Source organism: Haplochromis burtoni, unplaced genomic scaffold (genome assembly GCF_018398535.1).
Source record: "Haplochromis burtoni strain Fernald_Lab_line unplaced genomic scaffold, NCSU_Asbu1 Contig_59, whole genome shotgun sequence".
Lineage (NCBI taxonomy): Eukaryota > Metazoa > Chordata > Actinopteri > Cichliformes > Cichlidae > Haplochromis > Haplochromis burtoni.
The window spans coordinates 876,664-891,060 of NW_024582420.1; the positions used below are offsets into that span (position 1 = coordinate 876,664).

The following is a 14,397-nucleotide window of genomic DNA, read 5'->3' on the forward strand; positions in this document are numbered from 1 at the left end:
TCATCTTCTGAACCTCTGCAGGCAGAGTCATCTCCTCCACTGATCAGCCCCGCCATGGCATTGTCTGTGGACTCAGTGATGGGTTTTGTGTTACAACGTGGTGTGCAGTCATATGCATACAGAGTATGTAGAGTAAAGAGAAGCCGCAACCTTGAGAGGCTCCTGTACTGAGTATGTGAGTGGTTTGGCTGTGGACACTTGGAGGCCTAGACTGGACATCCTGTGGACATTTTTCTTTGATTATAAATTATTATATATGAAACTTGACCAACTGTGAATAAATGTAAAAGTTTACAAGTTGTGGGCCGAGTTTCTTTGGAACTAACTTCCATTGAGCCAGGGTTATAATATGGACAAATCAATGTCGCAAAACGCAGCTGTTTTTTGTTAACATAGTGCCTAATATAATGCATAATAGTAATCAATTGCTAACTAATAATACAGTATTAGAGACGTTTGTAAAGCCTAATCATAACCCTGTTAGATAGTGAGGAACTAAACAAGAAGAAAAGCAGTAAAGACATTTATGTAGATGTATTATTTTAATCTTGTGATCTTTCAAGATGGGTGGGAACGAACCTCTGAGATTTATTTCAGCATAGTGCAACATTAAATTATAGTTCGCTTGTTTTTTAATTTGCACTCTGTCCAGTTAAACAGGAAAAGTAAATAAAATCTTAAATGATCCACAAAGGTTACTGGGAATCCATGTTTGTATCTCATCCAGGAGACTTTTATCAGCCTTCTTCTGGTGCTGTTTGCAGAAGTCCATCCCCACCTCATTATTTGGGTCAATACTCATGTATAAGATAAGATAATAATCAGATAATATCTATAAATCATCTGCATCTTTTTCCACATGAAGCTTTGTGCTTTCGTGACTCTGCAGCAGCTCTCCTCTAACCATTTCAGTGTGTGTTACACTGTATATGAACATGAATCAGCTTCTTCCTCCTTGTCTGCTGCTACTGCTCACTTGGCTCCTGGTCCGGTTTGGCTTCCTGCCTCTTCTTCTGTCCCCGCTGCTGCTGCGTTTGGTCCTGGGTGTGATTGATTTCAGTTGCCAGAAGAGACGAAGTGAACCATCCACACATGAGAGCCTGCGACGGATGGCGTCAATGCCATGAGAAGGCAGCAGCTGTGCTGTGCTCTCAAGCTGTAGTGTGAACAACCAGCTCTAATGAATCGCTGTCACGTGCGCTGCTTGGTTCCAGGAGAACAGGCCCGAGCTCTTGTTACAGACCTCCTTCCTCTCAGACATACAGTGGGGCAAAAAAGTATTTAGTCAGCCACCGATTGTGCAAGTTCCCCCACCTAAAATGATGACAGAGGTCAGTAATTTGCACCAGAGGTACACTTCAACTGTGAGAGACAGAATGTGAAAAAAAAATCCATGAATTCACATGGTAGGATTTGTAAAGAATTTATTCGTAAATTAGGGTGGAAAATAAGTATTTGGTCACCTCAAACAAGGAAAATCTCTGGCTCTCACAGACCTGTAACGTCTTCTGTAAGAAGCTTTTCTGTCCCCCACTCGTTACCTGTATGAATGGCACCTGTTTGAACTCATCATCTGTATAAAAGACACCTGTCCACAGCCTCAAACAGTCAGACTCCAAACTCCGCCATGGCCAAGACCAAAGAGCTTTCGAAGGACACCAGGAAAAGTATTGTAGACCTGCACCAGACTGGGAAGAGTGAATCTACAATAGGCAAGCAGCTTGGTGTGAAAAAATCAACTGTGGGAGCAATCATCAGAAAATGGAAGACATACAAGACCACTGATAATCTCCCTCGATCTGGGGCTCCACGCAAGATCTCATCCCGTGGGGTCAAAATGATCATGAGAACGGTGAGCAAAGATCCCAGAACCACACGGGGGGACCTGGTGAATGACCTGCAGAGAGCTGGGACCAAAGTAACAAAGGTCACCATCAGTAACACACTACAACGGCAGGGAATCAAATCCCGCAGTGCCAGACGTGTTCCGCTGCTGAAGCCAGTGCATGTCCAGGCCCGTCTGAAGTTTGCCAGAGAGCACATGGATGATACAGCAGAGGATTGGGAGAATGTCATGTGGTCAGATGAAACCAAAGTAGAACTTTTTGGTATAAACTCAACTCGTCGTGTTTGGAGGAAGAAGAATACTGAGTTGCATCCCAAGAACACCATACCTACTGTGAAGCATGGGGGTGGAAACATCATGCTATGGGGCTGTTTTTCTGCCAAGGGGACAGGACGACTGATCCGTGTTAAGGACAGAATGAATGGGGCCATGTATCGTGAGATTTTGAGCCAAAACCTCCTTCCATCAGTGAGAACTTTGAAGATGAAACGAGGCTGGGTCTTCCAACATGACAATGATCCAAAACACACCGCCCGGGCAACAAAGGAGTGGCTCCGTAAGAAGCATTTGAAAGTCCTGGAGTGGCCTAGCCAGTCTCCAGACCTCAACCCCATAGAAAATCTGTGGCGGGAGTTGAAAGTCCGTGTTGCTCGGCGACAGCCCCAAAACATCACTGCTCTCGAGAAGATCTGCATGGAGGAATGGGCCAAAATACCAGCTACTGTGTGTGCAAACCTGGTAAAGACCTATAGTAAACGTTTGACCTCTGTTATTGCCAACAAAGGTTATGTTACAAAGTATTGAGTTGTATTTTTGTTATTGACCAAATACTTATTTTCCACCCTGATTTACGAATAAATTCTTTACAAATCCTACCATGTGGATTCATGGATTTTTTTTTCACATTCTGTCTCTCACAGTTGAAGTGTACCTCTGGTGCAAATTACTGACCTCTGTCATCATTTTAAGTGGGGGAACTTGCACAATCGGTGGCTGACTAAATACTTTTTTGCCCCACTGTATACAGTCTGGATGGGGTGCAAAGACTACTTAATACTGACAAGAGCAGCAAACTTGCAGGAGTTACCTGAGAGGGATACTTGCCAGATAGGCAGACTGTTGTCTTAAATGATCTTGGATGTATAACATTTAGTGAGTAAGCATTTATTTCTGGATTTATTTCTGGATTTCATCATTCATGGCGATTTGTATCTCAAAGCTACCTGTGCACAGTCTTCATGTTGATGTTAATGCCAGAGGTTTGGAGCGCTGCAGTTTCTGAGTCTGCAGAGTGTTGGTGGCTTACGGTAAGTGCTTTTTACTACAAGCCCCAATAGAACCTTTTAATGTTTACTTTTAAAATTTCAAAGATTAAGAAGTGTGGCCCAATACCTTTGTCTGTATAGTGTATTATTAGCCTTGATATTTGTGAATGTTAACAATTTATCTTTGCATTGAAAAAACCTTAGGAAATACTTGTTTTATGGATTTGTACTTTATCTTTCCTTTTTTGTGGAAGGAGCCAACAGAAAATATCTCTGGATATCAATGAGTGTCAGCTCCTCCGCCCTCTGGAGCAATCAGCCCACAGAGATGACTCATATTGAATATATTTCGAATATAAAGGAAAACGACGGACACAAAAGAACTGCTGACCTTCACGCAGTCATGTCATTCGTTCCTTTACTTTGTTCCCCTCTGTTATCCTATGCATTTCGCTCTACCCCTGATGGCCGTGTCTCTCTTTGTGTTTTTGTGTGACGTCAGAAATTAATTTCAACCTGCCACATAGTATGTCTATATGTTTGTGGCATAGAGCCATAGTTGGTTATATTAGAGAAGTCAAAATAGCTGCTGTGAAAAAGGCTTATGAATCACATTCACACGAAAGCCGTTTATTCAGACAACGAATTTCCAGTTTCTATGCTACTTGATTTTTCTATATGCATCTAATGATTAATACAGTTTTAAATGGAATTCTGAACTTACTCATGATTGTCATGGTTGTGATTTTATTTTTATGTTCTACTTTCACATCCATTTGGGTATTTCCATAATGCTCCGACCACGTTTCCTTACCTTTTAGTTTTGGTGACAATCTGGAAGTATGTGAAAGCAAATATTTGACCATTTCCTCTATACCATAACAAGTAGTGCTACATGTTTCAAAAAATAATTAAACATCCTGGAGTGAAAGAAAAGAGAGAAATAACAACAACTATGCAATAAAAAAAAAAAACATAAATATTGCCAGGGTCCATAAAGATCACCAGGCCTATATTTGTTTTGTTGAGCTGGGAAATCACAGCTGCTTCCTCCACTGATAGTTCAGTTCTCCACACTGACTCATGCTGGTTGATTAGTGTCTCTTCTTTTTAGCTGATAGAAAGGCCAGTGCTTTTCTATTTACAGTTTTTTTGCTTATGCAATGGACATTTTTCCATCTAGTGAACAAGTAAGCAGACGAGGTTTAATTTCCAAATTAAAAATACCTCAAATACTAATAAAAATGCTTAATGAGACCAGTGTAACTGCATTAGTTCAGTTGAGTTTGAAAACCTAGGGGCCCATCCGAAGCAACGGACAGGGCCTCTTTTCCACAGTGTGTTTTTTGTCCTGTCTTCCTCCCCTCACCCTCCACTGGAGACTGTAGATGGCCGTCCTTATGTTAGCCTGGTTCTGCCGGAGGTTTCTTATTGTTAAAAGGGAGTTTTTCCTTCCCACTGTCACCAAAGTGCCTGCTCATAGGGGGGTTATGATTACTGTGGTTTTCTCTCTAGCTATCATTGTAGAATCTTTACTTTACAGCGCCTCAAGGCAACTGTTGTTGGGATTTGGTGCTATATAAATAAAATTTAATTAAATTGATTTTAATCGCACAAGAGATGTGAAGAGGAGAGTGCAGGCAGGGTGTAGAAAAGGGGTGAGGGGTGAGTGTGAGAGAAGGACAGCAGAAAAAGTGAAAGTTTATAAGATGAGACCTGCTGTGATGTATGGTTTGGTTTGGAGATGGTGGCACTGACAATAAAACAGCAGGGCAAGCTGGAGGTGGCAGAGGTAAAAAGACGGGAGTGACCATAATGGAAAGGATAAGAAATGACAGAAGATGTTTAAGATGGAGCTACCAGGAAAGGAGGATTGTTCATGGATGTAGTGAAGAAGGACACACAGAGGACTGGAGGATGTTTGATAGGGTGAGATGGAGGCGGACTACTGAAGAGAGCAACGGAAAGAAGATGATGTTATTTTTGCTTCATTATTTTTATACTATTTTGCATGCAGGGTTAGCAGAACACAAGCAGCTAAAACCTGCTGAGACTGCACCTCTTCTGACAGCAGGAACCATCAGTTCATCTTCCAGAGTTTTCCTTATTCCCTGTGTCTTTGCTCTTAGAAAGTATCCGCATTGCAGAAATCATTTGCAGATGAGATGAACAGATTTCTACGTGGAGCTTGCACATTCTCTTTGTGCCTTCCAGCTCCAAAGACATGCATGTTAGGTTAACTGATGACTAAATTGGCCCAAAGTTTAAATGGGAGTGTGAATGGCTGTCTTTCTCTCTCTGCTAGGCCTGCAATAGACTAGCAACTGGCTCCAGCACCCTCAACAGCACTTTCAAATTTGCCTTGTGAATTCCCTGAAGGGTCCATGTTACCATTTCTGATCACATGACCCACCTTTTTCATGCTGCTCTGCTGCCATACTACTCTTTTCTTTATAGATTTACCTTTTTGACACCTACCTTGTACCACAAGAGTGACAGAGATGTGTCTTTCTTTCTAAAAATGAATGTAACGTGTAACAGATAGTGGAAAAACACGTTTAAAAGTCATAAACTTAAGCACGGTTTATTGAGCCTCCTGTCCAACTATTATGTTCTACATCACAACATTTTACATTCCACATCAATGTAACACAGTAAATTAGATAAACAGACTAGAGAACATAAAATAACACAACACTATCTACAGGCAATCATAAATAAGCAACGACTAAAACAGTATCAACATTTTAAGTTTGGTCTCGGTCCTAGAAAGAAAGGAGAGATCAGTGCAGAGCTCAGAAAAGAGGAGCTGATCTGTGACAGTTAATCTGTCCCACATCTGCCCCGCTTTTCAGAGACGCTGCGCTGATATGGCCCTGGTACACAGTCAAAATGGAAGTACCAATCATTCCTGGTATCTGATTTTTTTTTAGGAAAATCACTTATAAAAATTGAGAAAAATATCAAAAAAAGAAAACCATTATAAAAAAATACTCTATTGACCAATACACAATGAAAACGGGTAGAAAGTTGAAGGTTTACCTCACCAAAGGTTTGTAACTAAAATCAGACTATAGTCAGTGACATTCAGTGGAGAGTGTGCAATATCAATACCAAGTCTCATTACATTTTTTTCCTGATTTACTATACATGTTTGTATGTGCGTGAGAAGTGAATCTAGCTAGCTAATGTTAGTTAAAACACAATCAAGGGACAAACTATACATCATATTAAGTCTTTTATGTACAACCCGAATGCTGTGCTAAATGTTCTGCCTCCAAACAAAAGCATAATCAATGTAGTTTAAATAAACTGTTACGTGAAACTATTCAGGAACGCTTATTTAAATCCCACTATTTAGCATTTTAGTGTGTACAGCAGTGTACAAGTAACCAACAAAACCACACTATACTGTAGTTGTAAGGACACGTAAGAACATTTCTAATGTTTTTAAATATTTTTATTCTATTGCCTGTCACAATTTGAGAATACATCACATTGATGACAACTTTTAGTTTACAACTACATTATAGCCTGTTAACTACTGCTTATTAATGTTTAATAGAGAGCCATCTCCCAAAGTTTTGCCAATTGCCTTCTTTGACTCCTTCATGGTAATCAGTATGTTACATCAAAAAAACAAACAAAAAACCTCCCAAAATTTGTAAACATCTCATAGGATCATCCAACTACATGCAACTCTTCTCAAAATCCTGCTGAATGTCATATTTCATTAGACATTCGTCTACACAGCCTTATTGTTGTAAGTTTAATAACATTCTGGAGGAAAATGACAACTATTTTGCACCAATAAAGGTTTTTTTTTTAAAGACCTTGCATAGATAATTGATGTGCATTCCATATTTGCAGCGCGTTTTACTTGAGACTTTGACCTTCAACTCAGCTGTCTTCATAAAGATAAATGGATTACAGGGGATTCACCCACCAAATTTTACCTGTACTCGTCATGTGTCGTCATTTCTTGTGATATTTAAAGCATTATTTAAGTACCATACGATCAGATGAGAGTCGATGACCCCTTTCACTGACTTACAAAAACCTGCTAATCAAAGCAACAGCTGAGCAAGTTGATGTGAGGGAAACGTGCAGAGACATTCAAATCATCAACACTAGCACGCCACTTTCAACTAATAAAAGGTACTGCTTTTTAACCAGTGATTCATTTCAATGGATTTAATCTACAGTAATCTTTTTACGAGTCTTTTAAAACTTAAAGGATCGATTACCAAAAGCTCAGAAGCCGGATTTTAGATTTTATCCTCCCAAAAACAGTACCGATGGACCTCTGAACATCCCATTTACGATTTGTTAGTAACTTGGGGAACATCAGAGTACGCCAGGAGACGGTGGATAAAGTAATAAAAGAAACAGATGGAAATACAAACAGCTGTGGAGCAGCTAACCAGGCAAACGGAAACTCAAAGTGACCTCATTTCAGATGACATGGTCACAAGAACCAGACAGCACACATCTATCGTGCCCGCACACGCCAATCAGCGGCATGCTCATAAGACTCCCTCTCGATAAAACGGTTCGCTTCTGAAGAACAGTTTGGCATCGGATGGTTAATCTACACCGATAGGAATCACTACCGTTACGTTACTACCTTCCTGTCTCAATAATGCCAGGTGTTGATCCTGAGACTGGACAATAGTATGGCTTAGTCAGCAAAAGCCTGGTTTCCATAATTCTGTACACATATTATTAGAACTACCCTGCAAACAAAAAACCTCTAGGAATAAATCTTTGAAGTTAAATCTGTCCTGTAGACATTTTGCCAAAAAAGGTGGATGATTAGACATCTAGTGAGTTGATTTTTTAATTTAAACAATACATTTTATTTTTAAGAGAAAACCAAGACTTGTGGACTTGTTTGACTGAGATGCTGAATGAAGATTTCCCTATGATGACTATCAACACAGTAGCTAAACATGCAGCCACTTCATAACTATAAAATGTGGAACATGAATAAGTGTAACTGTGGCAGCCTACACATTAAAATATACAGTAGACAATTAAGACTGTTTTGTGATTTGCCTGCTTAACAATTCACATCAGAACAAACTTGATTGTTTGGCAGTATTTGGTAATAAAGTGTTTCTCATTTTTATGATATGCATTTTGTATATTATATATGAGTACATTTGTGCCCAACCCACCTAAAAAAGAAAAAAGAAAAAAACTTATTTGCGCAAAGATGAATGGAAAATAAATTGGTAATAACATGCAGGCAAGACCAAGTTTGAAATTATTGCTGTAAATTATTGAAATATGGGCTTTACTAACATTTTATTAACATTTTACAAGCATCAAAAAATGGTTTTTTTTTAAAAGTAGCTGTCGATAGATCTTACCCAAGCACCTGTATCGTCTTTTGTCCTTTAACATGAATGCGATATGTGAATAAAAAAACGTCAGGTTAAGCGAATGTTTGATTTACGACTCCCTTGCTAGATGTTAAGTTACAAAATGTAATAAAAAAAACTGATGAAAGATTACAAATAGATATATGTCACTGCAGCACATTTACAGCATAATACACCAAACACTGTAGAGGTTATATACAGTATGTGTACTAACATTTCATTCATTGAACAAGTGATCAAAACTCACATGCTGCATTAATGTGACTGAAGTTTTGGTCACACGGGCTTAAAGGCTGGTTGGCAACCCCTTGGTGTCCTCTGGTTGCTAGGGGGAAAACGTGTATTCCTTGACTAGTTGGTGATTGCTTGCAAGCAGGGGGAAATGAGCTCCGAAGAGGGCGCTGCACCAAAAATCTCAGACACTCGCCAATTACTCGCTGAGCGATAGTGAAACTTGAGGGAGTGCAAGTTTGGAGAACTTTCACCTTCAAAGTAAAAGTTGTGTCTTACTATTGCTGTCAACATGTTTTAAAAGGCGCAAATGGATCAGCTTCTGGTTTGTGTCACAGTTTTTGAAATTTCACTCAGTGAACGGTTGGCGAGTATTTGGAGCTAAGTTGGTATTATCCATGCAAACTGTAAGTAACCACAGCGATAAGCTAGCAACCAAACCTCTTTGTTAATCATTTCACGTAGTCGCTGGCAGCAACTACTTGCCAGCCGGTTGGGGAGCACACTTATTTTCCCTGGCAACCAGAGGTTTCCAGGGATTTGCTAACAAGCCTCTGAGCCTTTGTGCCTGAGGCTGTAGCAGTCGATTTCACAGATAGCCAGCAATCTCCAGCAAACACTCTCCAATCGGCTGGATAATATACATTTTTCCCTAATGATCGGTGGTTGCCAGGGGGTCACAGCTTGGTTTCTAGGCTTGCATGACCAGGGCCTTACAGAGACTGTAGGCATCTGACTAGCTGAATTTTACAAATGCCTAATTTTATTTTATTCTGATGGTCACTGGATAACTGACTTCTTATCAAGTTCTGTCACTGGCAGAGTAAAAATGTGACACAGTACATTCCTCATTTATGTCAAAACAAAATAACTGACTTTCATCTCATGTCATACTGACTCCAGAGTTTCGAAGGTTTATTTTTTTTTGATAAATGTGCGAGTCTTTGTGGTGTCAGCTATTTAGTTCACAAGTTGCTGAGACCCCATTACATCACTTACTGGAGCTTTTTATAGCGTGGCATGATGTTAAAGTCTTGCAGGGTAAGCCTAGAGAGAACGCTCAAACATAATCCAGCACTTTTGCTACTTTTTGTAGGGTAGCCATAATACCAATCTAACAACTTATCACTTTTTAACTAATTTAGACTGTCGCCAGCACCTCTAAAGCTACGGTCTCTGAGAAAACAGGTGAAAAGCATGAATTAATTCCTGCCACAATAGTTTAATTTCCAGAAATTTAAACGGCTAAAGAAAGAAGAGAAACGAAAAAACAGTACATAAGATAAATGTGTTTGCCCTGAGGCACTTGGTAGTGGCTCTGATAAATCACTGAAAAACACTACCTTTTCAGTCAAAGCAGTTGTATAGTTTGTCTCAGAAGTTGCATTCAAATTGTCAATTCAAAAATAATGCACATGGTGTGACACACACTGACAATCGTGATCTTCCTAGTGTTCGTCTAGAGTTGTAGTGTCTAGTACAATACACGATGCTGAATATCAAAATGCTAAAGAAAAGGGCAGAAGCGCAATATACAGTATGTATGAGCTAAAACTAAACATGAGCATGTTCTTTTTTTGTTCTTTTTTCAGGGGCGGGGAGATGAGAAAGGGATCAGGACAGATGGCCAGAAGGCTAAAGAAGGAGAGACACGGGAGCTGGGCATCAACATGGGAAAATCCTACTTGGGAAAGTTGTTCTGTTGCCGGCGCTTCGCCGACCTCATTTTCTCAAAGCGTGACTCCATTTCCTCTAGGACTTTGGGGGTGTACCTTACTACCAGCTTCACTGTGCCCTGAGCTGCTTTGAGGAGTTCCACAGCTTTCTCATGGTGCTCTCCTTCCACACTCTGAAGGCAAAAGAAACAGAAATTGAGTTTACGATTTCACCAGGAACAGATAAAAGTCCATGATCTCTACAGATTAACCTACTGGGTCCAATTATTAAACACAAGAGCAACGAGGTATGTGGCCACTTTTGGAGTAAACAAGAGTTTTATATGTACTGGAGTGAATGTAGTTCCAACATAAGCTCTAGCAGCTGTTCACATAAAACAGCCTGCAATTTGGAAATTTTAATGAGGGAACAAGCTGAGCAATAAACAAAGTCAACTGGATGATTGCTATTGGCTGAACTTTGAGATTTACACTTCCAGACAATAGCATGGCACGTTTACATTCAGTGTTCCATCAGTACTCACTGTGTCCATCTTTAAGCCATAATAAACATGTTGAACACATTAACATTTCCAGAGCTTTACAAGAGGAACCTGACACCTTCATTATTTACATCAATGTACTATTACTACCATCATTATTATTATTAGTATTAGTATTATTTCTAAACGTACACAATTGACAGCTTCCTGTCACTGACATAAGGAAATGCTTTTCCATTGCGGCAAGAAGACACCAAAGACTCCACAGGGTTTCTGAGGTTTTTTCTGACAGCTGCTCACTGGTAATATGGATTACTGAAGAAGGTTTAGCTGGTAAATGGCCATCATTGTCAGACTCTATGGCTAACAATGAACCAACATGATGATGATAGTCTGAAAATAAAAAAGCACAGGTGAGCAAAGGGGATTTTATAAATTTTTTTTTTTGGGTTTTCTTTGTTGATGCAAATTCCACTGATTGAATCCTGTCAGTCCCTATGATGGACAAACTGTTGCCAACAACTCCAAGCTACAAGCTGATATCTTCTTATAGCACTCCCCTGTTTATTAGGCTTTAATAAGCTTAATTTTAAGGCACTACTAGAAGAGTTTAACGAGCGGGAGAGTTGTTGACCTGCCTTACAAGTTCTCATTAATAAATTATGGTGTAACAAGTTAATAAACAACGATTTTACAAGTAGATGGGACCCAGATTTTTGCACGGTGATTGCAGTTCTTTTTTTTTAAAATCCTGAAACAAAATCTAGCTGTGCATTCGTTTTTTTGAAGAATGTATTATTTCTAATATCTGTCTGTTTAAAAAAAAAAAAAAATCTGAAATAGAGAATTTGCTCAGGCTCAGTCTAAAATGTAAACCATGCTGTGAATTACACACACACCACTCCATTCACTGAGAGAAGCTGGTCCCCTCTTTTCAGGCCTCCATGTCGGTCAGCGATGCCTCCTGGGATGATCCGTGAGATGTAAATTGGTGAGTTTTGCTCCTTTCCGCCCATTATATTGAAACCCAACCCTTCTTCTGTCTTGGGCAGTTCCACAACTCGTGGATGTGAGTGTCCCTCACTTGCTGCAAAAGCTGCCACTGTAGCCTACAAATAGGAAAGTGGTGTTTAGATATCTTGTCTGTATGTACTGCAGTCAAAGCACAAAATTACCCATTTTAAGAAATTAAATGTCTGAAATTAAGATTACAAAAAGACCAAATCTTGTGTTCAGACAGTAACTGACAACTGTCTACCTTTGCTGTGGCATTGGCCCTGACCTCGGGGCTGCTGTTGATGTCCACCGTTTCATACACATGCTCATAGACCTGAGGAGATATTAGTGGACAGTATTTCAACCGGCGAACACAAAGAATTCAAACCAAACCAAAGGGTTAACCTTCTATAACCCATAAAAGCTGTGGGCAGCCAGCATATTTCTATTACTGTCACAAACACTTTTGGACACAGTATACTTTAAAAATTTGAATAAATCTGGAGAAAAAAAGAAATGGCTGTGCAGTTTAAGTATTTTGCAATATTTTACATTTTATTTCACACTATGGCTGACGTACATCTGTAAACAGTGTCGGTTGTCAGTCCACTATTTACAGCATTCGATCACATCAATTTCGAGGAGGCTGCAAAACTTTGTAAAAGGGGACTTATATGATGTGAAAATGTTTATCAAAGGGAAATGTGATTGTTCAGACTCTCTAGCTTAACGTTATCTGGTATAACACTAGCTTTTGTTTTTATAGCCGTCTGGCTATCAGCTGTCCCAAAGTAGCAGTACACTTTTAGTTATTTAGTTAGTTATATTATCGGGAACGAATAAGTACGGTATGTTTATGCATGTTTTATTATGTTAGAGTCTCAATTTCAGTTGCAGGGATGAGGCGTGAGGTGAGGAAAACGAGAATGAGTTGGAGGTTAGGGAGCAGAGAGGAGGGGTGGATGTGCCAGATCAAGAAGAGAAGGACAAAGAAGTAATGATAAAGAGATGTTGAAAACATAAATGTACAAATCTTAAATGGTCATATATAGCTGGACATTAAATTTAAACTAACTTTTTTTACCAGACTTCCCATCTCTTCCTTAATTCTGGAGCATTCTATTGGGAATCTTATTGGGATGCAGAGGGTTAAGCTCCAAACTGTGAACTAATGTCTCTTAATTAAGTGTTTGATAAGTGAATGATACAGGACGAAAGAGACTCACTTCTCTGACAGCATTACAGAATTCACTCTGTAGGACCCTCTGCAGTGCCTGCAGCTTCTGGGGAGGCACTTCCCCTGTCCTCTGGAGTTTATCAAGCAATTCAATAGCACGGTTGATATCTGTCAACAAGAACATGTTTTTAACATTGGCAGTGAGAGTTTCCCACATCAGTGTCAGAGCACATTTACTTGCACTACATTTGTTCTGATTATAGATATGCTCCGGACAAGCTTGACTCCCACGGTCACCAGAACATACTACAATTAGTACAAATCGCTATAATGCAATAATAAAGCAACTCTCAGAGTAACATGAAGTAAATTCAAGGCACCAGGCATCACGTTTTTGTTTTGTTTATTTTGTTTTTGTGAATGTACAGCTTACTTTAATAGCAACGAATTCATAAGCATTTGTAAGTTTATTAAATATTTCTAATCGTGAAGTTTTACGTGTGTATTTGTGTAACCCGTAAGTTTAAACTATCACACAAATCTGGGCTTCCTCTGCACATTTCAGCAACACACACCCAGAACTTGTTATTTACAGACAGGTCACAAAAATGAATATAATGATACAACCAGCGTAACTGTAAAATCTTCTTTCTTTTATGGTAAGATACAGTGAACAAACCAGCCAGATTGACTAATCACTGTCTGTTGTCATTAATATTAGCTAGGTGGATAATGTACTAAGTAAAAAAATGTAGCCGTAATAGCTGTGGCTGCTTTAGCTGGGTGACTATATATACATAATCATACAAGAATTAACCGCAAGATGTCTATTCTATCGTTATCCCACCATAAAACAGAGTACACAGACAAAAAAATAAACCGCTTGCTTTAATGAGCTAATGCTAGCTAGGCTAGGTTTATGTCGCCCGCATATCACAACAAATATTTTTAAGCTAAAGCTAGCTAGCTAATTAACTTCACCTCTTTCCAATCGCACGGGCTCCCCAAGCGATGCCATTATTGAAATGGGAGGATGTTTGGCGTTAGGGAGATAGTTAGCTAAAAGGAAAAATACTGAAAACTAAATTTGGTAATCCTGGCTGGCGTTATGTGCGCTTAACTGAGACGATAAATCAGATTAGCCAAGTTAGCCGGCTAGGCTAGCTGCCAGTGTCGTGATGCATTCAGGGAAACCTCGTAAAACTGTGAACTCGGAATGTTCAGTCACATTCTAAAGTCACTGCGTGTGTATTTGTTACCCTATCCTTTTACTAGACCTTTTACTTTTACTTTACTGTAAAACTATGATATATCATACATACACAAGACACATAGCT

At 39.4% G+C, this 14,397-nt stretch overlaps 1 protein-coding gene across 1 annotated transcript; it reads right to left on the bottom strand.

The window, feature by feature from the left end:
• Positions 1–5,679: 5,679 nt before the first annotated feature.
• On the bottom strand, positions 5,680–14,255 carry lin7c (lin-7 homolog C (C. elegans)). Its single transcript, XM_005937202.2, has 5 exons — positions 14,042–14,255; positions 13,110–13,228; positions 12,146–12,217; positions 11,787–11,996; positions 5,680–10,578 (listed from the first exon to the last, which is right to left on the bottom strand). The coding sequence occupies exons 1-5, from the start codon at positions 14,076–14,078 to the stop codon at positions 10,411–10,413; spliced, it is 606 nt and encodes a 201-aa protein (XP_005937264.1). The 5' UTR covers positions 14,079–14,255; the 3' UTR covers positions 5,680–10,410.
• Positions 14,256–14,397: the final 142 nt, after the last annotated feature.